This window comes from Parambassis ranga, chromosome 22 (assembly GCF_900634625.1).
Source record: "Parambassis ranga chromosome 22, fParRan2.1, whole genome shotgun sequence".
In the NCBI taxonomy this organism is placed as follows: domain Eukaryota; kingdom Metazoa; phylum Chordata; class Actinopteri; family Ambassidae; genus Parambassis; species Parambassis ranga.
In genome coordinates, this window is record NC_041042.1 from 3,647,041 (window position 1) to 3,673,586 (window position 26,546).

Sequence of the window (26,546 nt, forward strand, 5' to 3'; positions counted from 1 at the left end):
GAACATACTCATCTCAGATTTAAGCTTTGCTACTGCAGGAGGATCAGCTCCTCGTGGGGTGGGCTGCGGAGTCTTTATACAAAGTGTGGCCTCAACTTTGAAGTGCTTCAGTTTGCAACATATATGTCCTAAATGGTCTCTTATTGCACATTGAAGGATGCATGATATTAAGTGTTTACAAACTTGAAACAACCATGTATTATCCCTCTTAGAGATTGTCTGTTTTGGCATTTGTATTAACCACCATGTTGAACAAAACTGAAGCTGTCATCACACATCCGAAGCGTGTCCCATTTTCATTTTGATCATGCCAATTGTATACGTGTGAGAGATTATATTTATTTTATTGGTACATCTGTTAATGTTACCGTTTGCTTCATGGAAACTCTTTGTGTGTTCCCTGTGCTGTTAGAAATGCATTCGAAATCAAAGCTGTTAGGCTTTACAGCATTATGCAGGAGAGCTCCAGGGTTTTCTCATTCGCCATACTTCCATCCATCTGTCTTCTGGGATGAATATCTGTGGAGTTGCAGTATTTTCTCATAGTAGGCAATTTTTGTACAGTTTTATTAAAATAAATTTCACATGGATGTCTGACTTAATCTGCTGCCACAAACAATTTAGACTGTAGATACAGTATATATAGATATTATTGTGCAATGGAAAATAAATGTAAAACCAATCATAATTAAATGTGTCTGGTGTTTTCTGTCATACTTGCTCACTGACTTTATTGAAACTTTTTTTAATTGTTAGAATTAAATTCTTTACAGTGTTAGTCTAGTACTGACGAAGATCATTGTCATATATTTTACTTATGAGAAGTCATGAATTGCTAATTTCACCTAGATAAAAAAAAATATCAGTGTGTCTACTTTTTTTAAGATATTTAATTTGTTTTATTTATTTTTTAATAAATATTTGTTTTTAATCATCTATATTTAATAGTTAAAATATATTTGTTATTTTATTTTATAAATTTTATTAACTTTTATTTTTATTAAATTTGATTTGTTTTTATTTTGTCACATTAGTTTTCTAATAAACTGTATTTAATAGTTTTGTTTGTATTTATTTTATTTATTTTTTTATTTAATAATTTTATTTAATTGAATTGTTTTTTTTCATATTTGTTTTTTTAATAAACTGTATTTAATAGTTAAAAAATATGTGTTATTTTATTTTATTACATTTTATTAACTTTTATTTTTATTATATTTTATTTGTTTTTATTTTTTCACATTAGTTTTTTTGTTAATAAACTGTATTTAATAGTTTTGTTTGTATTTTATTTTGTTTTTGTCTTAATCCTACATTACCCAGAAGCCCCTGCAGGTGGCGCCATTGATCGCGGAACTCCCGTCATCCAGCGGGGTAAAAGCGGCGGTCAGAAGCACAGAGCAGCATCCGCACTGTCTGACTGAGCCGACGGATGGAGCGGAGGGGCAGCAAACTTAAAAACGGTTGACGCCGGGCGCAAAGTAACCCGCAAGAAGTGCACTCTGGACCGATATGAAAATGTTTTGATGTTTTTATTTACTACCAGCGGCGTTAGAGTGGTTATTTGTCGCTCTGGTTTCAGCGTCATCCTTTCAGATGATTTTTTGCTCCGGATGAATGTTTGATGGACCGCAGCGTCTTGCTCTGCAGCCGCTTGCAATGAATGAGACAAAGAGGATGGATACAGCATGAGGAAAGCACCAACTGTTAACGCGCCAGTGTTTGTTTCTACCTCTTTTATTTCAACACAAACGTAGTTACTTCGAGTTTTAGCGTTAACTTTGCCACGGACTGGGGGCGACGTGAAGTAGTTTACTAGCTTTGTGTTCAAAAGTCTGGCTCACTGGTTTAAAAACATCCGAAGCGTCCTTATGGAGCAGATTTGACCTTTTGCTGAAGTTAGCCGCCTGTAAGAGGAGTCACAGGTGGAGTGTGTTTACAGTCTGGACTTGTTTTTGTTGTTTTTTGCTCTGAAGAACTTAAACACCAGCCAGGACTCCTTATAATCTGAAGCTAACTGTATTTTTCTGCTGTAAGTATGCACCTGCTTTGTTATTTATCCCCACCACTAATAGATGTGTCTCATTAGGACTGAGTCTGGATCAAAGCTGGGACCACGGTGCAGGGCTGCCTCAGCACAGCAGTGTGGATGGAGATGAAGATGATGATGTGCACTTAAGGTAAACATCCTTATGACCAGTCTTAAGATGAGCCAAGGGCCGAATCTCGTCCTCCAGTGGCTGACGAAGCTCCACCTGTCACAGTATGTGGAGTCTTTTATTGACAATGGGTATGATGACTTGGAAGTCTGCAAACAAATTGGAGAACCGGACCTGGATGCCATCGGTGTCCGTATCCAGTTCCACAGACAAAGGCTGCTGACAGCCGTGCAGGCACTGAAAGAGGAAGACAGAAAGAAATCACCTGGATACTACTTCACCTTAGAACCTTTGAATGCTTCGATGGGTGACTGGGAGACTTTGAGGGCGCAGAGACAGATCACAGGAGTACACCAGCCCTCCTGTCCCGGAAACCATAACCTGAGATTCACAGATTGTAACGACTTTGTGACTTATCCCAAGCTGAAGCTCAAGGTCCTGATAAGGGATAAACTCGCAAAAGATGGCATCAACCTGGGACAAGCACCTTACACGCACAAGGTAGGACGCCTCTTACTTCCTCTCATGCAGCAAGTTGACACTGGACATCTTCAAGAGATGTCTCATGGAATTTAATATGCTTTGTATGTGACGGAGGGTGTGACAAATGTCTTTGATGGTGCTGACGTGAGGACGTGTTGGTGTCTCTGGCGAAGGGCTACAGAGATTTGCTGCAGTGTTAATTAAATCAAAACATTTTTATACAAGGGCTTGGTGAATTAAATCTAACTGAACTGAGTGAGTGGGTGTTTGGCGGATTTGCAGAATCATCCGTGCTTCATTGCATTGTGTTAAATAGACACAAAAAGAAAAGTAGTTTAAAAGTAAAAGTGCTTCAATTGATAGAGGATTGAGAAATACACAATGACTACAAAAGCAAGAGATAAAACTCTTAACTTGGATATACTTTCTTCAAATATGTGAAAGGAAAATGTCGTAGAAATACTCTTGTATTGAGATACGAAGGTGGACTGGCGACCTCTCCAGGCTGTTCTCCGCCTCTTTGCCTGTAGATCGCTGCGAAAGGCTTCAGGCCCCTGTGACCCTGTACTACAGGACAAAGCTGGTTCAGAAGATGGATGGTTGGATGAAATATGAAGGTGTGCCCAACGTGCGGCAACATTGGCCCAACCATTGGCTTATTGATAAAGTACAGGTTGCTGTAGGCAAAGTCTGTTGGGGTCCATGACCATTATGATATAAATAATCATTTTCTTTGGCTTTAAAAGTACGTGTTTGTAAAACTGCAAATAAGGCCCTGTTCACACTGGGGAAAAAAATGTGGCTTAAGCAGGATTTGGCCGCATCCAGATCAATCCAGATGTGTTTTTTTTCCGAGTGTGAACACCTCCAATCCGGCTGAATCCAGTTTGATTTCAAGCCGGCTAGATCCACCCTCGAGAGGTGGATCTAGCAGGATTGGCTCAAATGTGGCTCAGGTGTGAATGTGGCTAGCGAATCCGGCTAGCCATGTTATGAGGCGCCACCTAGTGGTTTGGAGAACAGCAAACACGCTGGATGAAGCCGGATTGAGTGCGGACACAACTGTGTGCTAGCCAGATTTGAAAATAGGTCTGAACGCATCCAGCTTAAAGGCTGTCTGGGCTCAATCCTACTCTAGCTGGAATGACTTTCTCCAGTGTGAACGGGGCCTTATAAGTGGAGTCAGGCCACAGGCGAGGGCCGTGTAGGGAGGTTTCTTTAATGTCACTGTGAACTTTTTTTTGTAAACTGCTGTAGTTAAAGTTTGTTGGTCCTCTGGGCCCTCCAACTGGCCTGGAGCCCCAAAGCAGATGCCTGCCTTGGCTGCTGGCAAGCGCCAACTGTTGGTTACCTATAGAAAGAAATGCTTGCAAGTTAACTATTGTAGAATTAGACATACAGTGTGCAGGTAGTAAGGTGGCGAACTGCTTCCTTTCTTTTTCTGGCAGTCTAACAGTAGCATTGGTTAACAGCTTGGCATAAGCTTGCCCACAGTTAACATATAAGCAAAGGTTAAAAAGCCTCTGACAATGGATCAGTCTGGCTTGATGACAGATGTTTACTCTGTATGATAGATTTACTGTGTCTATTTATTTGTGGAGAGCTTCTCTGTCCCAGACAACTGTCCTGTCTCTTGTCGACTGTTAAGTTAATGTAATTGCAGAGGATAGTTGTTCCAAGGAAGAAGTGGCGTGTTCTAGATTTGATTATATCACAGAAAGCTGATGTTTACCATTAGTCAATACACAGTGCACTGGTTACAGGAATCTGTTTTAGCTGTATTGTGACAGCCTGTCAGAATGAATCCCCAGCGAAGCGGCACTGTTGGACACCACCTCAGAATATCTTAACACTTTCAGACACAGCTTGTGTTGTCAGCCAAGAGACTTTGCTGCTGTTCAATGCACAATCATACTTGGTTGTGTCTTTTCCTCAGCAGTTACAAGTTTAAAATGCTGCTCATCAGTAATGAATGAAGGGGTTCTGAGGGAGCCAGGTGCAGTTTTACAGTTTAATTAAAATGGTTTTTGTATCACAACAAATCAGAGGATGCTTGGAGTGGAATGATTAGTGTGCTGTCATTTATTCAAGTAATGAAAATCTATCTGGAGAAGATTATTTTACCCATAAATGGTGCCATAAGCTTTAAATACAGTTGCAGTAGACCTACAGAACTCGGTGGTTCTGGCCTGTTTCACAGCTCCAAGCACATGCAGCTCATAAAAGATTCAGAGCTTACAAACTACTAAGTGCAAAGGCACTTTGTGATTCACTTCTGACCCTTTTTTCTGGGTTACAGCCAATACAGGCACAGTTAGATTCAGAGAGAAGTTACATTTTTTTGTTTACTTAACTTAAAAGCAGTAACTCCTCCGCAGCTGGCACGGTCATACTGGGGTTGGAAGTTCACTCACTGGGAAAACGTATTAAAAATATTTTACTGCAGTGAATGGAGTAGTAACAATAGTACGGTCCAGTCATGTAGCCTTAAAAAAAAGTGCAAATGGCCATCACTAACAAATGATTTATGTTCACTTCAGCTTCTCTGGCCTCCTCTGTGTTGTTAACATGGGAGCGTTATGTCATGGTGCTGCAGTGTTTCAGTTTAAGTTATGAGCCAACCGTTCTTTTGCTCATTAAATTTGACCCTCCTCGGTTTTAAAGGCATTTCACTAATTTACTGTGTGAACCTAAGTCTCAGCTTAAGTGAGGAACAGATTGGCTTTATGTGAAATGCATTTTGGAGCAGTTTGGTCTTTCGGGTTCATGAGCTTTGGACCGTTAAACAGTTGCAGAAGGCAGGTATGTAGGACAGTACGGCCCACTTTCTCACCAGGAATAGCATACAGCAGCTTTGGGATATGTCTGGCTCCTCTAGCAATACATCTGCACTTAATTGTGCACAGAGCTGAACCATTTGTCTGTATAAAATTAAAATAATGCCACTACTTTGATTTGCAGTCAAATATTACATTTTGATTATTGTGTACATAATTGTTTAGAGTTTATTGATATATTTTCTCATCTTATTTGCTTAAATACCATAAAATGACTTGCCTATAGTGGTAATGTAAAATTTAACCCAAACAATGAGCTATGGCCAAACCTAAACAAGTAGTTTTGATGCTTAAAGAACTGTGAAATAACTTATATACATTTGGATATTTTAACATGGAGGTCAGTGAGGACACAGATGCTTATTTGTTACCTTGAAAATGATTGTGTCACTGTAGGCTGTGTCCTGTCCTGTCCTGCTCTCTCTGCACTGGTTTGATCTGTAATCCCACAGTGCCTCTGTAGTAGTACAATCAATTCCCACTGATGAGCAGTGTACTTTTATGTGGGTTATGCATGCATGACTGGTTCTCACAGGCCCATAGGACATATTTGTGACTTTGAGAGGCGGGAAAGTAATGCAATTAAAGCTGGTTGAGCTGTAAATGACCTAAACACTAGCTGCAGTGACAAGTGTTCTACTGTATTTAACGCAAGGGCAAACAATGCATACGTAGTACACAATGCATTTAAGTGTTTTTTAGCGGAAGATATGTCTCTGCACTACAATAAATCAAAACAAAATATGACTGCAATTAATGATGATACCCACTTTGTTGTATGTGCTCTATAAGACTGATCCTCTGTGGACAACAAAGAAAATTTAGCCTTATGTAAAATAAGCCTCCAACAACATGATTAAGACACTTCTACACTAGCTGTGCCCCAAATTATTAGCTTTGTCATTCGTCAGCAATGAATACATCACATTATTCATCTCGCCTGAGCCTTGTTTGGAAGGATTCTCCTTTATAGCTTCAGCACCCCAGAAGGCCTCCTTGATTGAAAAGCGTCCCCCAGAATGGTGAACAAATGTTAGCTGTTCAGAAGATTTCCCTGTGTAGCTTTGCCAAAGGATTGGAGGAGAGGACAAGCAACAACCAGCAGGCTCCTTGCTGACGGAAGAAAAGACATTCTGAATAGAACCTGGCAGAATACAAGATCTGCAGCAGCTGACAGCTGTCTCCGCCTTTGTGCCTACAACGTGGAGACTGAATAGGACTGTTTTTATTGAAGGAAGCTGGTTTTAAAACACCAGCACACATTTTACTGTGAACAGACACAGTGTAACATTAATTGGAGCAGAAAGGATTGATAAACTAATGACAGAAGGGGCCCCGTAGTTTAATGGCTGTTTACCTCAGACTCACTTGGGTGGCATCGAGTCACAGCACTAATATTCGCAGTGCTGGGTTTGAATTTGAGAGCTTCTTTCTTAGATTCAGGTGCAAAGTTTTATTCGTACATAGAGTAAGGTGAACATTAACTGTCTTTGAGTGTAAGTACTCATGTGGCTGTGCTCAGAAAACACTCTTATGTGATCAATGGATAGAATAACTCATAAGTTACAATCCATCTTCCATGACTAAAGTGTTCTAGTCATAATTGTTTTTTCTACTGTGGCCTGACGATGTCAAATGTGTGGTTTGGGGCGGGACTCTTCACTGTGGTAGCCATAAAAATGGTGGCGAAGCTTGTTCCTCATTGGTGGACTTGTAAAATGTGTTCTATGTTGACAAACTTTTCACACCTAACCTAAAGTAAAAATGAAGGTGAGGTCACCAGCCACCATCCACCTCCATGTGGAGTATTTTGGAGCCTTTATACCCACCAGGTGATATCAGACTGTTGAGCCTCTCTGTCATTTGACAGATCAAAGGATAAATAAAGATGCTTAATCTCGGATTAAACACTGTAGAAAATTATACTTGGTGTGGCAAAAAAAAAGTCATTCAGATTGTGGGATTATGAGTTCAGAATACACACATATCTCATGGTGCATCAATAAACAATCTAGTCATGTAGCAGTGTGATGCTCCGTTAGCTTGTCCTCTTTCAGCTACCGCTGCTCTTCCTGCTTAACATGTGGTGTTCTGCAGGGAAGTCCTACTTATGGCCCTTTATTCATGTTATGTCAGTATAGATTAGGTAAAACCGCTGGGCGATGATGAATGCCGCTGGATTATTGCTCCGATGGTGCTGCAGGGGTGGGGCAGTGGCTGTGGTAGTTGGTGGGTGGGGTGTTTTTGAACAGCATCGCACAGAGCACTCAAGAGCTTAACATGCCGTGATCACGTTTGTCGTTTATAGTTAGACATTCATTAAATTCCTGTCCAGCTTGTCCCTCGTGTGGTTCCCCTCCCCCTGAAGATGCCACATTTATGGGTAACAAAACAGCACATGAACAGCTGTCACTGTACCTTCACATTATATCACAGCTGAGAGATATCAGAGATGCTGTTCACACTGGGAATACAGCCCTATGTATAATGTAAACTGCTGTGTAAAGCAGGGCATAAGCACTGACCTATATTTGTGAATTTAAGATTAAACATGTCCAGGGTCACTTGACCTGTTTATATCCACCTATACAGTTAATTTCCTTTAAATGGCTCACTGCTTTTGTGCCGCCTTTACATAGAAATTATTCAGGAGAGCATCTGGTGGGGCTCAGAGAATCCTAGAGAAGTGCATCACACACTTATGTTTATGTCGACTAACACGCCATTTGAAGGCTTAGTAAGCTCAGGAAGGGATTTTGTGTAAACATTTCCCTTAAGCACCCCATGCTTTTTGAAACACTCCTCAGTTGCTTCAGCTATTGTATTACTATTCTAAATAGCTCTTTGAAACTACATGGTGTTCTCGGAATTTAAATCACTCTGTGGCAGAGAAAGCCCCTGACACATGGTGGCTGAAGTAAGAGAGGAAGTTTAAGTCTGAGCAAATGCTGCAGCTCAGCGCTGAAATTCTCTTGTTATAAAAGAGAGTAGCCTGTAGCCTCAAGTGGCCACTTGAGGAACTGCAACTTGTTCGGGCCACAGTTTCTGTGATGTTACATATATCATATCATATATTTAAATGTAAGTTTTTTTTAATGTTTTTTGATAGTATCATCACCACATTATCTTGTGATCAGAGAGCCTTTTCGTATCCAAATAAGTCTCTTCAAGGCCACCAGACTCAAGGCTCCAGGCTCGATCGCTGCACCAATCTGCAGTGAGTATCATTCTGCAACAATGGTGTGATAACAAAGTAGTTCAGATCCAAACAAATAAATAAAAAAATGGGTCCAGGTTCTGTGATTTTTAAATAAAATTGAGTTTTTAGTGCGCAATTTAATGTAAAGCAGCGATATTATTCTGTATTTGTGGGTTTTCAGTCTTATAAACTTTGTGGTGAGATAAGAAAGCACATCAAACGGCTTAAATATCATAAAAATGTATGTGACAATTAACTTCCAAACAGCTAAAACGCGCCCTTCAATTGACTTGACATTCGTGCACTTTGTTCATGTGAATTATATGTGTAACATCTCCCTCGGCATCTAACCCTTCTGTCTCTAAGTGTTGCATCACCACCAGGCTGTCGGAGGTCTGCACAGTGACCTTGATCTTGTTCCATTTCAAAGGTCTAACCACGCTCTCTGGTGGGCTATTTTTACTGCATGTGTATGATGGGCCATTTCAGTGTGGTTAGCAAGTACTCTAAGTCATTTTGTTGGTGGGTGAAAAGGTCCTCTCCCCCATCAGATGGAGGCAACTGTTAAGCTAATGCAGTTAAATGTCTTTAATGTTATTTATTTATGCTGCATGTTTTGCATTTTGCATGATTTGATGTAATGTACTAGCACACTGGAAAGGTTTTATGTCATTTATATCAGTTAAAGGCTAAACGGCTTTTTATTTTAATAAAATCTACTTGTGCAGTAATGTTTCTAAATGTTTTATCAAGATTCATTAAACTAACCTCAGTGAAATGTCTACACACCCTCAGGCTAACGGCAATAATCCAACACTGAGAAGGGACTTTACATTCGAGATATTACACTCTATTAGTCCTGCATTTCTTTTTGAAATATAGGTCATGTGTATGTGCAGCTTAAAGTTTGTGTACATGCTCAGTCTCTTGATACATTAGTGCTAATTCCACATGGCACATGTTAATATTGTGACTCCGTGTGACTTAATGCATTAGGGATTATAACAACAAAGGACATGCAAAGGCTACTGTACTTTTTTCACATGAAGGCAGTGAACGAATGGGAGGTTATAGGTTGGTATTTATTTTATTTACATTAATCTTCAGTGTTGTGCTGCCCTTTAATACAGTGTACAGCTGTTAGGGTTTACATTTTGACTTATCTCTGTCACATCTCGTACCAGATCAGTTTATTTAAAATAGTTCCCCACAAAAAAATAAGATAAGAAGGTTTGTGTAGGGTGGGGACAAAAAGACAATTCTTAACAACCTCGCCTGTGATGTAAGGGTGAACAATTTGAAGAGACAGAACTATTCGGGTGTCCCAGCAGTGTGGGCTGTCTGTCTAAATCTGATAAATTTTCCATTCCCCTTTTTTTTCCATTTCCTTCACACAGAGGTTGCCCATGGCTCATTCAAAATGCAAAAAGGGGATTAAAAAAAAAGGAAGACATGCAGGTATACATGTCAAATCTCTGCAGATGTTTGGCTGTCACCTTTAAAATTAAGTCCAGTCTCATTTAGCAGGTCAGCAAATGTCTGCCAGCCACTACAGTAGACAGAAGAGGGTTAGTCGGATTACCTGCCTGCTACTAGAAACTGACCAGACTCATTTTGTTTCAGAAGGGCTACAACAATAGTGAGACATACAATGGAGTCCAGCACTGACATACTTTTTTTTCAGACTTTCTGCTTTGCATTAAATGTTAATGCCAGACTCCATGCAGCTGTGCTTCTTTGGGGACATCCATAAGTCAAAAACTGTGTGTTATCTGGGGTAACAAGGAATAAAACAAAGACACAACAAACATGCGTTTGACCAACTGAAACAGAAACTTCAGTTTCAGTCTATTAAGTAGTGACTTCCTTTCTGCTCATTGCTGCTATTGTCAATAGAATAATTGTGTTTTGACTTTTATTGCCTTTAGAAATGATCAGACTTCTAATCCATCTGCTTGATGTTTTGGTCCATTAGTGACTTAGCCTCTAGGGCAAAAGGATTACACTGATGCCACTGTTATAGGCTGTGCAGTGTGCTGTGACATGACATTTATTTATCAAGCCAGGGTTGATCTTTTGTCTGTTGTTTGGGTTTTTTTATGGTGTCCAGCCATGCTGCCACAGCCTTAAAGGTACAATTTGATCTGCTAAGTTTCATACCAAGATAGATGAGAGTGAGTTTCTCAAGTGCATCTTTTTTTTTTCCCTGTGGTGTAAATCCTGCAGTGTAAAGGACAGCAGGAACATACTGTATGTCACATCAGTTCTTGTTGTTTATCCAGTGACTGGCAGTGTGCTGTAGCAGACTTGCTGCTGCCTCCATGCACTGGTAGTCTACAGCACAGGAGTCCACAGCTTGGCTTCCATCCAGCTGTGTAGTATTCCTTGGATCAGGGTTAAGGTCTGTCCATGCAAGTGAACTTGCCATTTTATATATATAACAATGCATTGTTCTTGACCTTTGAGAGAGGCTGTGGGCATTTATATAGCCAACAAGCCTAGGATCACATTCCTATAGTGCAGTGAATCTTGTAGCTTCAGATTATGACCCACTTTCCGCCCCTCTTCCTCTTCATACAGCAGCTTAGACCCTCCTCCTTTATGAATTTCAAATGACAGCTCAACTCACACTATTGCATTAATTCAACCACAACAAACTGTAAGCTGAGCTGCTATCCCTGTGATGCATTTGCATAGAATATGTTCTCAAGTACTCACTGCCATGTGAAATTAAGAGGACGTGCACTTTGAATTCACCCTCATTATCTTGCATTTGCTTTCCTGAGAATATTTAATGTGCCTAATGTCACACTGTCAGCATACATAATGTATACACTCCAAGCGGTCCAAGTGAAATGGAGCGGCTATAGTGCATTTCTGTTTGTTTCACATATTAGCCTCCTTCTTTTAGTCTTACTGGGTTATTTTAGTTTAAGTGTGTCACAGGATTTTTCATTGCTCATATATACTGTGATAAAGACATATGCTAAAACAATATGCTAAAATGTATGTTGGTTGAAAGTGATCACTTGTGTGCTGTATCTTCTCTGTACAGACCTACAGCTGGAAACTTGAGCCTGAAAAAATAAAACCCTTAATATTCTGGAAGTAGGAGTTTCAAGTGATATCCATCAACCTGAGTGCTTTAATGTTTAAGTCAGGTCTTACTGAGAGCAGAAAAATTCATGATCTGCCTCAAATAAAGCTTTTAGGTGGCATATGATACTATTCCTATACAATCCAGGGTCATTAATCACATATATCTGCCAAGAAAAATAACTTTTATTTCACATTCCAGCAAGTTACCGGAATGAATGCATGCAAAAAAGTCCCTGTAAGACCATATAAATAAGCCATGCTAACAGCTATGTAATGTCATAATCTTTCCAACACCCCACTAGATTGAAGTACCAGACAATGCCACAACAACAGTCACTTGTTTTTGTGTAACTTCTGTGTCAATGTAGCTCATCTGGCCTTCCTTGGCAGCCTTAACAGAAAAATGTAATGTTTCTCCAGCTGCATGTTCATGAGGGAATCGGGATGGTAACTTTAAATGGCGACCGCAGAAGGAAATGGTTTTCCTCCATAAATATGTTTAACGTTACAAATTCATCTTTACCTAACCCATGACCCTATTTTTAATCTCCATCCTTAACCAATATTTTTTAATGCTAAAGCAAACTTTACAGTGAAACAAAACAAAACAGTTTGCTGTGTCAGGGGGACTCGAACCCCGGGCTCCTAATGGAAGTCATCCAATGCTGCTGCCCGTACTCTGGCAATAAATAAAAATGTTAGGAAACGATAAACATTCCGTTTGTTACAGGTAAATTAAATATTGTGTTTCTTGGACCTTAAAGGTAGGGTAGGAGATTTTGAAAACTCAGTGAGAGTCAGCCAGATTTCCAAAGTAAACACACGCCCCTTTCTCTCGGAGCTCACCCCGAAGCCACGCCTCCCAATCACATGGACGCGCATCACCTGAAGACGAGCTGCGGTCTGTGACTTCGGCCATCATGCACGTACCTCTGTGGTGCGCGCAGAGCAGGAAGAGAGTGACAACCAGCCAATACTCCGCGCAGGGTCCACCCGGAGGATTGGCTGATGTTTTTAGCGTTTTATAGCTTCCACAGATGATTCATATTCTTCGTTTTAATGCGAAACTGCCGAACTAATAATTGGTTGCTATCGGATTGTAAAGAGAAGTTACACTAATTTAACAAAAAGTGCATCAGATTGAAATCTCCTACCCTACCTCTAACAGAAGTTTGCTTCCCTGAAAGTGTTTTTTTTAGCTGAATATCTTTTACAGCTTACCTGAGTACATGTGGGAACTCTTTCAGAAATGGATAGTAATGTTTTCCTGTGTTAAAACCTGTTCCCCTTTAAAAAGCTTCTGAGGAGCAGCTGGCTGCACCTCCTGGGAACGTAGATGGCAGTGACAGAAGATCATGTGTTTCTGTACAACTCTGAAGTTTCCTTTAGGTTTTCCTTCGGAGGCTGGGAGAAAGTGATAGCACTGTTAAAAAAACGTTTGAAACCATTAGAGTGGGTGTTGTGTTATCAACTGAAAGAATCGGGGCAAACCAAATTGCTGCACTCTGTGCAAACAGGCATGTGCCCATAAGACGTAGCCTAATGCCTGTTGTTAAATATTGATTGTTACTTTTTATATCTGTTTAGCACACTTCTGCATGCAGGTTGCCTCTGAAGATTTTGGTTTAGTTTCCTCTATACCATTTTTTGTCAACCAGCAAAATTGGTGATGTCTTCATTTTTCCTGCTGCTAGTTTAGTTGTGGCAGTGTTGGTCTTTTCTTGGAGTCTGCTGTATCACTGTTTATTGTAAAGCCTTTGTTGAGAGGGTTGTTGCTGTTTACATGCTTAATCTTTAATCTGCGTGTGTGTATGTCTGCACATGTTGGGGGTTTACCAACTGTCAGAGCAGATTACAATTCTGGAGTTAAAACCTGTATGTTAGATATGTTTACATCATGGCTGCGGAAGTGTGTACATCCTTTGGCCTCCAGGTGGGTTTTTATGGGCGTCTTATCCTTTATTTGTTAGTGATGGAAACAAGTGGCAACTTTTTGGAAAAATTGCAGTTCACACCACAACCTCTAGGGGCTGACTCCAGAGGTTGAGGTCAATCCCCATAGACTCCCATGTTAAAATGTCCAACAGCCTGGTTCTCAAACAGTTCTGGTCTCTATTGATCAGTACCATGTAGTGACTGTATGAGGTTGACATTTTTTTATAACTTACTCGTTACCTAGCAGTTGTCAGGGCAGCCCAGTAAGTAATAGTCAATATAAAATGTAATCTATAGTTATTGTGATACCTTCTTACTGCACGTTTAAGTTAAAATACTCACAAATTTCAGACCAATAAATCACAAAAGTCATCAAGAAACTGGACTGGAAGTACACCACACATGTCTGTGTTAAGACTACTGTGATAAACTGCATAAAACTGAAACGCAGAGGTTGGGCTTTAGTCATCTGCAGTGTTTCGGGTCTGTGTTTGGATTATTTTCAGCTGTTAGCCCCTTAGTGTGACATCGTGTGTTGATTCCTCCAAATTCCACAGAAGTTTTATGTTGGATTTGTACGTCAATTAAGGAAGGAACTGCGCGGCTGCTGGGCAGCAGCAGGCTGTGGACGTTTTAAACATCCTCTGGTGTTAGTGCCAAGTGGCTTAGTGAAATGTTAAATGAGATGTATTACAGTAGAACCGATCCATAATAGACAGCACTCAAGTGTGCCAAAATAATGGTAGCTTGGGTAAATCCTCTGCCTCCCCCTGCCAACATAGAGATATTATACAGCATGTGTGGGTTTTGAAGGTTGAAGCTGGTCAGTGAGCTTTTTCCTGCTTAAAGAGTGCTCAAGTTATGCAGTGCACATACAAAACCTTTCCCGTTGGGAGCAGGTCAGTTGCATCTTTACTTGTGGTAGTTTACTCAGTTGATCCAGACCACCTCTCCATTTGTCTTTGGAAGTACACCTGCCAAATGTGTTTGTCTGGGAAGGCAAAGAGGTTCCTTCATTTATTAGAGCAATTTGTTGAATAATAATAGACAACAGTTCTGATTAAAATCTTTTTATGTTTACTTCCATTTTGCTATAGCTGTAATGTTCAGGGGGAGGGAGGAATTAAGTGGCTTGATTCAATCAATCGCCATTTGATTAGAGGATTCCCTGTGGAACATTTACTGTAATCTCATTCTGTTTTTCTAATTGTAGCTCAGATCTGCTGGAAATTTGATTTTGGCCTATTATTATAATTTGCATAGATTTCCTGGTAGATATAATTATTCATTATAGGCTCTGTTAAACCTAATTGATTGCACTGCAGTAATAGCTGTTTATAATGACTTCCTGTATAATTATTTATTGGAATACAATGCCTTCGAAAGGACGAACAGCTATTTTAATTATTCATGCTGTAATTGGTATGAGCCAGGCCATGATCCTACGTGTTTAGTCACATTAGCATTTATATGATTATTGCCCTTTTTACTGGCAAAACAAGACACATTCAAGACTACACAATTTAGAATTTAGCTGTTTTTATTCATGAAAATTACAATATCCTTTGGGAAGCTTAAACAGTGAGGTTAACGTCTTCTTAACTCTGGCTGAACTGCTGCTTTTTTTTCTGTTGATGCCTCATTTGCTACCTTAAAAAGCAACACACACACCTGCGTTTTTATAACTCGCATTTTAATCCCACCCCCACCTTCTGTGGCTTCCCTGGAAGCTCAGCCCAGCGGGACACAGGTTGGCAGTCAAACACTGGTCCTATGTTTACAAGCAACCATCATCAGGACTGAACCTCACATTGCTTTGAAGGATTAATTCTGCAAAATATAATTAAATATGAGATTAATTCTGCTTTTATGTTGTCAACCAAAAAAACAAAACAAAACAAACATTACTGTGTTATTTTAATATTCTGGAGTGCAGCAGTGCAGAGACCATGAGTACATTCAAGCATTCGCTTATGTTATTTTATGCTTAAATCGAATTTCGGTTCAGGATGCTTCACTGTACGAACTGCAGGGTTCAGTCTGTGTATTGTGTGTGTTAGGAATTGTGTGTGGTTGTACGTCACAGAGCATATGTGCTGAAGCTGCAGTGCGATTGAAGTGACTAACCTTAATGTGTGATCTGATAATGTCATATATGAGCAGACTTTGTATTCATGTACAGTATCTGGCTTTCTTTATGCTCTAATAGTTAAGGCATGAGGCGCCTCACTGCTGCAGTGCAGTATGACGAACACTGAAGCGCCTTTCGTTACCTCAATACAACAGGAGTGGTGGATGGTATTTGTGAAGTGTGTTTGAGTAGCGCACAGGATCATCCCCCACATTTGAATGATAAATCACCTAAAAAGGAAGCCATTCAAATGTGATTATCAAGAAAGACTGTCAAAGCAGGTTAAATCCATCCTACCCTCTGCCCAACCTCTAACGTATGGAAAGAAGTGGAAGGATTTGAATAAGCCTTGTGAGAAGTAATTGTGATCATACAGCTATTTGGGTCAGCCGCCGTGCTATAAATACACAATGTGCCAAACTGCACAAACTGTTCAAAGAGTCAAGACTGAAGGAATTTTCTTTGAGGGCTCTGTTTTCAGCAGTGCATTTGGGTGTAGTCATTAGCTCAATGACTGCCCGTGGGCGGAGTGTCTGAGTGTTGGTTCGGTACCTTATGGAGTCTGATTTGGCAGACTGACAGGAGGCCCATTAGCTATTGCATTCATGACTCACCCCGGCATGTCTTGCTGGCCAGTCCGCTGCAGGCTCCCATACTCATCCTCCCAGAGGTGACAGCTGTGATACTAAAGCCCGGGGTTCACCTTTGCAGTAGCAGGTTTTAGAACTTGGCATGTTGATGTTGATGTACCCGTGGCTTTCACTAAGATTAGTGCAGACAAACTAAAAAAAATTCCATATGGCACAATGAGGCCGGCACACTCTCAACAGGACCTCTGGCCTCATGTCTGGTGGATCCTAGTCTGGGTGATTCACTGCTGAGGACCCCCACAGCAAGGCATCTAATGCATATTAAAATAATACATTTGAAACAGAGACCTGACTCATTAGGGTCTTTTTTTTGGGGCCTGCTGCGTACCTCTGTTTGACTGTTATTCATGATGACAGTTTACATCTGGAAGAAAGTTTCTTAAATGTCATACAGTTATTATGTCACTGTTATGAAGCATGCCAAGCTTTTGTTGGCATTTAAATTTTAAGTTCAGTGAAAAGGTTGTTTTGTGGATGAAGGTAAACATATCGTCCTCTACATGACGGTGGAATGTTTCCTTGATTTGTGGAACTGTGGATGCTGAATACAGGGAATTCATTAACTTTATTAAACAATATGTTTAAAGACAGATTAGCGGAGTTTGTTGCCAAATAAATTAGTTGTTTTAATCTCCTTTGGTGGAGCAGCTGGATGGGGATTTATCCTGTTTATCCAGCTAGAAAGGGGCAGTATATTTGGAGGAAAGTGCTGCTTTCACTGACTGTGTAAAAAAAAATACATAAAATTCAAATTAGGGGAGCAGGACAGAATGAGAGGCACTGCCACCCATTTTTATATTTGTTTATTTTGTAAGTTTAGCTTTAGATTTGACAGCTGTCAACATAGATGATTTTTCTCCATGAGATTCAGTTCAGAACAAAATGTGACTCATCGCACCAGAATGTTTTTCGGTCCATTCTCACAATAGGAGTTGTCTCAGTTTGCTCAACAATTTACTAAAAGAGTAAAACATTACTAACAAAAAAGTAGTTTTGACAGCATGCATCACAGCTCAATCCATTCCTCGGATGCATTTGCAGCCGTTCCTCGAAGGCATCTTGCTTGTGCCAGTGTTTGCCTGGAGACAGACAGACAGGCAGGCTGCATGTTCGTGGCTCAAATCCACTGTCTTGAATATTTATCATTGTGTGTTTCATGTTAATGTGTTTGTGTCTGAACACATCAGTCTGTGGACTGTGAACATTTATCACTCAGTGTCCTAGTAAAACTTTGACGTTTTGAACTTACTTCAAGTTTTAATGAAACAGATACAAGACCGACCGCACGCATCGGCTTGTAAAAAGCATTTGCGGCAGAGTAAACAAGGGTGAGGGTAGAGTCACTGACATTTAGCTCTCAGCTTTTTAGGGTTCCTCCCTGGAGTCATGCAAGCAGAAAAAAATGATTCAAAGTGCAAGACATTTTACATGGATGACATGAGGCACAGACAGACCCACCCATGTTCAACCATGGATGTAAATTTCTAAAGTGAAAGATAGCTTCTTGGCTTTTGGCATGGCTTTACTTTTTGTTTGTTTACTGGGCGTCTCGACTTGCTGACTTTCTTTAATGAGTGCCTGTGATGATAGTTGAGACCTGATGAGTGTTTACGCTCTCAGATCTTAAAACACAGCTGTTCATTCATGATTTTGAGTCTTGATTTGTGTCTTCAGATCCTGTAGAATTTCAACTGTGTGCCTTTTCCTGCCTTGTCCTGATGTATTTGTCAAGGTTATACGATTAATGGTGTCCATCGTCCAGGCAGGTTTTCTCTGATGCCTATTAGACAGTAATGGCCTCTGTGGTGACCAGTAATGTCTAATATGAGAAACGTGACTGAGGTCATCTATTGTCTCATTAGCTCTGTACAATGACACATGTATGATTTGTCTCCACATACATGCATTGATTTATTTGCAGTGAACATCATACATACTTCAGTTAAAGCAAAGACAGCATGTCACCTCAGCTGGGTGATAATACTTTGAATTGATCAATCAATAAGATAATCGCAGAGCGCAAAATGTGAAGTTTGGGGCTGGCTTACAGAACACATGGAAACGTCACCTCAATGCAATAAGTAGTAGGTATTGTATTGTTTTTAGTCTGACCTCTATTGCCTGTTTTTGCCCTTTAAAAGTGGGACATGTCTCTTCTCTTCTCTTCTCTTTTTTTCCATGTGATTACACCTGAAGGACTTCAGTACATCTGTGCTGACAGGCTACCTGCCTAGAAGGAACATCATTTTGGTTTTCCTTCCTGTGTGTCCAAAGGAAAAATATTTTGTTGAAACCATTGACAGTAAAAACTATGGACAGAGCTTCCGTGACGTCACCCGTTTGTTTCTGAAGAGCCGTTCTGAGGCTCGGTGGGAGGTTCCAGGACGTTGATGACCGCCGCCATGTTGGCAGCGTCACGTCCGCCAAAACTCCAAATATGGACAAAAAGGGGGAGCACGAGCGGGGTTTAGAGGGGCGGGCGATCGTGGAAGCAGGAAACTCACGTTGTGATATGTCAACTGTCTGTCACTCAAGCGGCAACGCCCATAATTAGGCGTAATTTTAAGTCAGAATACAATTGAAACGAGTGAGTTGTAAAAAAAATTCACCCCCCCTACAATTGACACTAGAAGAGAACCTATCATCTGAGACCAGAGTGGTTTTTTGTACCAGGCTGTAAACATGTTTTTTTCTGCTGTGAAGTCGGCCATTTTAACATGGGAGTCTATGGGAAATTACTCGCTTTTGGAGCCAGCCCCCAGCAGTTGCGGCGTGAATTACAAGTTTTGACACTTCCGCATGGGCTTCCACTTTGAGCCCCGAAGGTTGCCGCTTGGTTGAAACCAGACCTTTTTTCAGGTTTTTGACGGGGGTTTAGAAAAAAACTCCACTTCCTGAAGATGGAAGTGTGTGCTAATTATAAAAAACTATAACAAAAATAGATTTCAAGGATTGACGTCTTTACTGATTTGATAAGATAGCAATAGCAAATAGCTGAGTGGAAATTTGGCAGCTATCTCAGCCGTTTTCCATTATTTTTTTGGCCATTTCCTGATCACCAGACTGCATCTTAATCTTGACCCTTTTACCCTGATTTCCCTCACAGCACAGCTTTTGGGCTAATGCCACTAATGACGATTGTTCCAGTGCATGTCCTCGTACAATTTTCATGCAGCTCTGCGACAGTAATTAGGTTTGACTTTTATTATGTCCATCAATATACAATTACACTCAAACAATGGCAGCTCAGCTTCCACTGTGAATCCCTTTATATTTGCAGCACAGTGCCTGGGATTCTGGGCTCCCTCTGTGACACTCACTGACTGTTCAGCTGATTAAATCTGTTTCACTGTGTATGGTCAACATCTGAACGACATCTGTGGTACTCACCTTCAGTGTATGAGTTAATGATGCCCAGTGGACAGAGTGCACTGCGACATACAGAGTTATTTTCTGCTTCACTGGCAAATCTGGCATCTGTGTCAGTGTCGCACATGTTTCACAGACATATTTTGAGAGTCTGGCACTCTGAGCTCTGCAGAAAGGAGTCAAATCTTTTGACCACTTTGGATGTCATTTGTGTCAAAATGGGTGACATAACTGTCTGAGAACAGCAAAAATCACAAAAATACCTTGACTCTTAAAGGAACCATTACATTTTTTGTACTAACATTATAACATTTACTAATTTAAACTATAATAAGAGCTTGTTTTGTAGCAGAATTGACAACGTGCCAACAGCTCAAACAGCTGCTCATTCATACCTCCAGTCATTTGTGTCTGTCCTAGCTGGAGGTTTTGAGATGTTTTGGCTGGTTTTCCTGGCATCATGCCTCGCTTTGGCTGAGTTAAACCAATAATTAACCAGCCCTTCTACTGAGCTGCTTCTGAAACCGATCAGTGACTGGAGGAGAGAAAATGTGCACAGGAAACTGAACTTTTTCTCCACTTTCTGATCAAGCTGGAAGCTGCTATCCTTGCACCCGCGCTTATGTTTGAACAGATAAAATGGCTCCATGTTGTGACTATTATGTTTTAAGCACAGCTTGATTCCCTCTGTGTCTGTGGAAAATGTACAACCTCTTGATACTTCTGACGACCGTTGGTTTAAATTAACTCTGTGCCTGTTTGTTCAAAGTGAACATTAAAAAAAACAGAGGATATGGGTGTTCTGGTGATAGCGATGTTGGGGAAGCTACAAAGAAATGCAGAATGTGCATTTCTGTGAGGAATGACAGGAAGCTGTACGACAGGTATTGTATCTGCAAGGCCTGCAGGATGGACAGAGCAAATAAAAAATTACCCCCATGACCTATGCTTAGGCCAAACTTGGCAGGTGATCTTCCTGTAAAATATATATTTTTATAAAATATATATACACACACACATGATAAAAACACAGCTAAGTTGTTTTGTTTTGTTGATTCGTGTTCCAGGGTTAAATTAGTCTCCATCCAGTGATGTGTCTGTTTCAGTTGGGAGTATGATAATACATTATGCTTGTATGAGCAGCCCTGTGCAAGCCAGTTTCAGTAGTAAACAAACTGACTCAACCACCAGGGTCATTTAGATCTCTCCACACATAATTACACTGCCAAATGCGGCTGGAAGGATCAAAGGCTCGCAGCTGAGTGTGCGTTTTAAACGAGGCTTTTGTCAGCAACACAGCAAAATTTACAATATGGTTGTATTTCGGAAACAGCTTTGTTTTTTTGAAGCTCTACCTCCTGGAGCTGCAGCCATTAGTTAGTTAACAAAATGTATTTATTTATTTATTTTTTGGCATCCATCCACTTAAATTTATTCACATGATAAGAAAACAGCACATAGCAGCATCAATTGTTTTAACTACCACTTCTTTGTGAGCACAGATTACCGTAGGTACTTCTGCTTTCCTCGGCTCGCCATGGCCTTTATTTCACCTCTGGAGTAGACGTGCATATACATTCTCTATTTTTATTACCCAAGTTCAATATCCAATATTCGTAGTCTTAATTTAGAGCCTCTGAGAATATGAGCAAGATGCCTCTTTTCATGCATCCTGAGGCAAAATGAGGCATCTGACTGTAGTCCAAAGTGGCAGGAGAAATAATGTAGAAAGTACATGAGGCCTATGGAAAACGAAGGGGAGAAAATAGGGGTGAAAATGGTATAAATAAGGAGAAGATAGAAGCAGGGAGAATGAGGATAAGTGTTCAAAATTGATACTATAATTAGCAGAACTAAAGGTGCAATCCTTTCCGTTATTGTATCATGTTTAAGGTGGAAGTCTTATTTGTTGTGTCTATTTGGAAAGACCTTTCATTGTATTGTGTGAATTATAGAGCCAGCTGGAAGGAAATTCATTCATAATGCATGAATTTGATTATTGAATTTTTTATTCCTTTAATTCTTTATGCTTGGCTTAATACACTTTAAGCATTTTGCATTATTAAAATGTATATGATAGTTTTACAACATGGCTGCCCAGATTTTCTAAATGGAGCCCCAGAGCTGCAGGACTATAACACTTATATTACTATAGTAATGATTAAAAATAAATAGAATTTGTAGTAGAACAATAAAATAAAGGGTTCTTTTATTTGCTCCTAAAACTGCAGTGGCATCACTTTAAATGGAAAATTGTGCACAACACACAAACATTGATTTATAATGAGGCTGCTACAATCTGAAAACAGCAAATTGGCTGGAATTCCAATTCATGATTATGTATAAATGCAATCACAGGGTCAGTGTTCTTGTTGTTGTTTTCTTCTACCAAATCAATTGAGAGCTAAGATGTGTTGTCCAAGCAAGACCTCCCGTGTATGTTGAAGTACTTCCTACCTGGTTTATAAGCTCAGTATAGATCCTCATGCAATTCTCATGATGTCAGCGCATGCTTGCCTAACTGCGGTTAGCATCCATTAACGAATGTGGTGCTGTAAGGTGGATGTCCCTGGAATGACAGAGGAAGAGACTGAGCATCAAAGGGTTTAGAAGAGGAGGAAAATTGAGTTGGACAGGAGTCGTTGTCAGCAGCTCTGTTGGGACGTCGCAGTTGTTCAAAGGGACATGTGCAATCAGTGCGAGCTGCCTTTTGAACATTTGAAGTTCATCATCACGGTGTGAAGGTGCAGTTCTGAGAAATGGATCTCCCAGAGGGGGGGGGGGGGGCAACCAACTGGCAAGTCTAGTAGAAATACCAGCTCTGACTAGACAATAAGAGAAAGTGTTGTCAGGAACGTGTTAACAACAGCTTAGAAAAAGGGCAAAGTAGTATTATTTTCACACTACCCAGTTTCAAGTCTTGGTGCTAAAAGCCTGAGGAGTCGACCTTCTACAACTCCTGTTTTCTACGTTTGATGACTTTGTTGGCCTCCACAGGACAGAAACTTAATGTTAACCGACACTGTTTTTATTTAAAATGCTAAACAAAAGTAAGGAAAATGCATTGTTAGCAACCTAAAAGAGACTAAATATGCTATTTCTGGCACACACACACCACAGTAAGTGGCTTTTTAATGCTTCTGCCTGAGTGAACGCCAACAAAGCCTGACATTATTGATAAGGCTGACAAAGGGCAGTCAAAGTGATAATATCTGGGAGTCTCCACAATTATTTTCAGCTTTTATTTTAACATTACATTTGTCGCCTCTTAGGTCATAGGTCTCATCCTTCTTGATTCCTCATCTAAATTGTTTCTGTTTTTCAAGTCTAGTGAATTTTTACCCCCTCTGCACGTTTTTCCCATGAAATATTTCAAAAAGAGAAACGTCCAGAGGATATTTTTCTTCCTGATTGGATCAATTCACTTTGTTTTTCCTCACTGTGTAGAATGACCTCATTCTGGGGCCCCCATGATCTTACATTTCATGATTGACAGCTGCCCTTGACTCCTGCGCTGCGTCTCACCGGAGGATCAGTGGATGTTGTGGTCTTGTGAAGGATCGAGCAGAGCTGCCGCGCTGATAATACAGCCCGAGACACTGCGAAGCTGGCAGCGTATGCGTCTCAAGGGAGACACAGTCACACAAGGGTAATTACCAGAGCTCTGGGGGTGAGGGGCAGATGAAGTGATTTCAGCACCTCTGAATTAAACACGGTCCGGGAAATATGAACAATCCACAGGCTGCTCCACAACAAACCCCCAGGCCGCTCATGGAGCCTTTCAGAAAAGAGGGATACACATGGAGATTCTAGTGTCAATGGTGTTGAATATTAAGGGGGAGCTCTCTGTATTTGTTTTTAGCACCACTGAATTAAACCTGAATGGGAACAATCTACACAAACACACTGGCATACAGGAAGGGAGAGGTGATACAGGCAGGGTTTCCTTCTATGCTTATATTTCCACACATATAGCTCAGAGGTTTTTGAGACTATAGTATCCTATATCTAAATCTACCCTGTTTGCAGCTAATGTATAAAATCCCCATCAGATTTGCAAGATTTAGGGCTGTGGACAAAAGGTTTGCTCCGTGCCTCCTGTCTGCCCTTTTAATCCTCTTTGGAGTTTCACTCACGTTCTTTTTTTTTTTTTTTTTTTTTTAATCTGGATCCCTGACCCTGTCTCTCCTGGTGGCATAATCTTTATACTTTTCCTTTCATGCCAGAAGACAACAATGCTGTTTTTAATCTGCTTTTTGGAACAGTGTGTGATTGCATTTTTTTTTTAATTCATAATAATAATCCACAAATTCTACTTTTATTTGTGTGGATATGGAAAATCAGCCTGCATGTGTCTGTCACTTTAGGATGAGACTGAGAATGAGATATTTCCTCAGCAGTGAAGCCAGTGGTTTGTCTCTGTCAGCGGTGACAGACGTTTGCTCAGTGACAGACAGGATGAAAAAGTGGGAGCAGAGCTCTGAGCTGCAGACCTCACTAAGGCAGTTCAAACACAAGCAGGTATTCTCTATGCCATCTGTGTGCCTGTGACTGACAGCATACATGTCACTGTGCGACCCTTCTCATCAAACCCTCATTTGGGACTTGTCAAAATCCACTCAGCCGTTCCACTGATCCTCCTTTTGTGTCTTTGGGGGGGTTGATTCAGACCAGGCCCTTGGGTGCTTTTGGAATAGCAGCAGTTATAATCAGTGGTGGAATGTAACTAAGTACTTGTACTTAGTACTTGTACTTAAGTAATTTTTTATGTATTTATACTTAAGTAGAAATAATAGTGCATACTTTATACTTTTACTCTATTACATGTTGCAGCTGTTACCTGTACTTTCTCCTCCACTACATTTCTACAGTGTCTGTAGTTCCTTGTTCCATGTGATGAACACAGTGCTGGACTGATGTGAGGTCAGACTCTGCATGGAGGTGGTGTCACGCTGCCAGCTGTGTTTCTGTAATGAGCCTCAGTCATGATGCCGGTGCTCTGGCTCAGTTAGCTAACTAGTTAGCTGCTGTCTGCTAACACAGGTCCATCCATTAATGTCTGATTAACATGAATCATAACATGAATCTACAGCAGGAACACTGACACAGTAAACATGCTGAATGCCTGTTATCAGCAGCCTCTCTGTTCACTTGATGCCCACAGCCTGCCTCATGACACACTGACCTGTCCACAGCTGCTTCTGGGTACATTTCAAAGATTTATGTACTGAAAATTTAAATTAAAACTACACATTGTCAATTTTAAATTTAAGATGATTTGTTTGATTATTTTAACCTGTTCAGATCCTTTGCAATGGAAATCAATAATATATATTCAGTGCGTGAGTACTTTTACTTTTAATACATTTAAAATTAAGTACTTAAGACTTTTACTTAAGTAGGATTGTTGATGTAGCACTTCTACTTTTACTTGAGTATATATTTTGCTGGGTAATTGTACTTTTACTTAAGTACCAAGCTTCAGTACTTCCTCCACCACTGGTTATAATACATATCATCACTTGTATCTTTAGTACTATAAAATGCACTTAATCAGTTTTTTACCCTCCAGCTTTCTTGGAGGCAGTGGAGAAGAATTCTTAAAGTGAAGTGTAGATTTTAATATCACCCATCTCTGCTGCTAGGGCAACATCCTTAGATTCCAGGTATCACAGTAAACATTAATTCCATTGTAGCACGCAACAGTAATCGGTGTCATGTGAGGATTTGCCTAAGAACTAGATACAGACAGATGAATATGTCTCTTGCTCTCTTGAGCACATAGAGTGATCTCCTCGGGGATCCGAGCTCAGATGAGCGCTCCAGGTTGGCACATCTCCGGCTTCTTCTGTGCACCGACGTGACGAGCAGCCCGCCACTGTGTAACCAGGCAGAAAACTGCCCTTTCTGAGCTTGATCTTCCTCGGCCCTTTGGCACCACACATCGAACGTAGCCCTCCACCATCTCCACCATCCATCTGCAGCTCAGCATAATCTGCTGCCCCCCTGCCACAAATCTGACCCTGGTATTGTTGCCTCCTGCTGCTGCTGCGGCTGCTGCCTTGGAGTCAGTGGTCAGTTATTAAAGATTACTGGCACAAGGGTCACGATTAGACAAAGATGCTGTTGGTAATTTCCCCACACTTAATCTCACAGACACAAGCAAATGAGGTCACTGCCCTGATACTTTAAACCCTAAGGTTATGTAAATACAAAACTGTTTATGTGCAGTAAGCAGAGGATGAAAATCACATCACTGCTGCTTTGTGGCCAATTTAACTTTTTAACTCATTAATATTGCTCCCTCTGCCCTCATGCATTCACTAAGCAACTGGAAGGTGTTGTTGAAGCGTTACTATTTGCTGCCACCTGCTGGTACAGGAAGCAGAAGTGCAGCCACCATCCAGACATTCATTCGGATTACATACTGTTGGCCTGTTTCTATCTAAGAGTATTTATTTGCTTCTTTTGTGTCAGGTGGTTAATAAATAAGACTATGGATGATAAGATAGAGTTAGCTCAACTGTGCATGTCTTCTTGAGTGTAGTCTTCTGTTCATTATTGCCAGCATATATTTTAGATATCAGGAAAAAAAGGCACAACTGACCCATATGCAGCATTTCTTATGAAAACACTCTGCTCCAGACATAAACATGCAGACACACTTTCATACACTGAGAGGTG

The 26,546-nt window shown here is 40.5% G+C and overlaps 1 protein-coding gene across 2 annotated transcripts in view; it reads left to right on the plus strand.

The window, feature by feature from the left end:
* The first annotated feature begins 2,175 nt into the window (after positions 1-2,175).
* The window catches only part of LOC114427919 (SAM and SH3 domain-containing protein 1-like), a 36,614-nt gene continuing 12,243 nt past the window's right edge, over positions 2,176-26,546 (plus strand). For both annotated transcript variants that reach the window (XM_028396156.1, XM_028396157.1), the window contains exon 1: positions 2,176-2,660. In XM_028396156.1, coding sequence (XP_028251957.1) covers positions 2,193-2,660 — 468 coding nt within the window. In that variant the 5' untranslated portion in view covers positions 2,176-2,192. The remainder of the gene's footprint in view (positions 2,661-26,546) is intronic.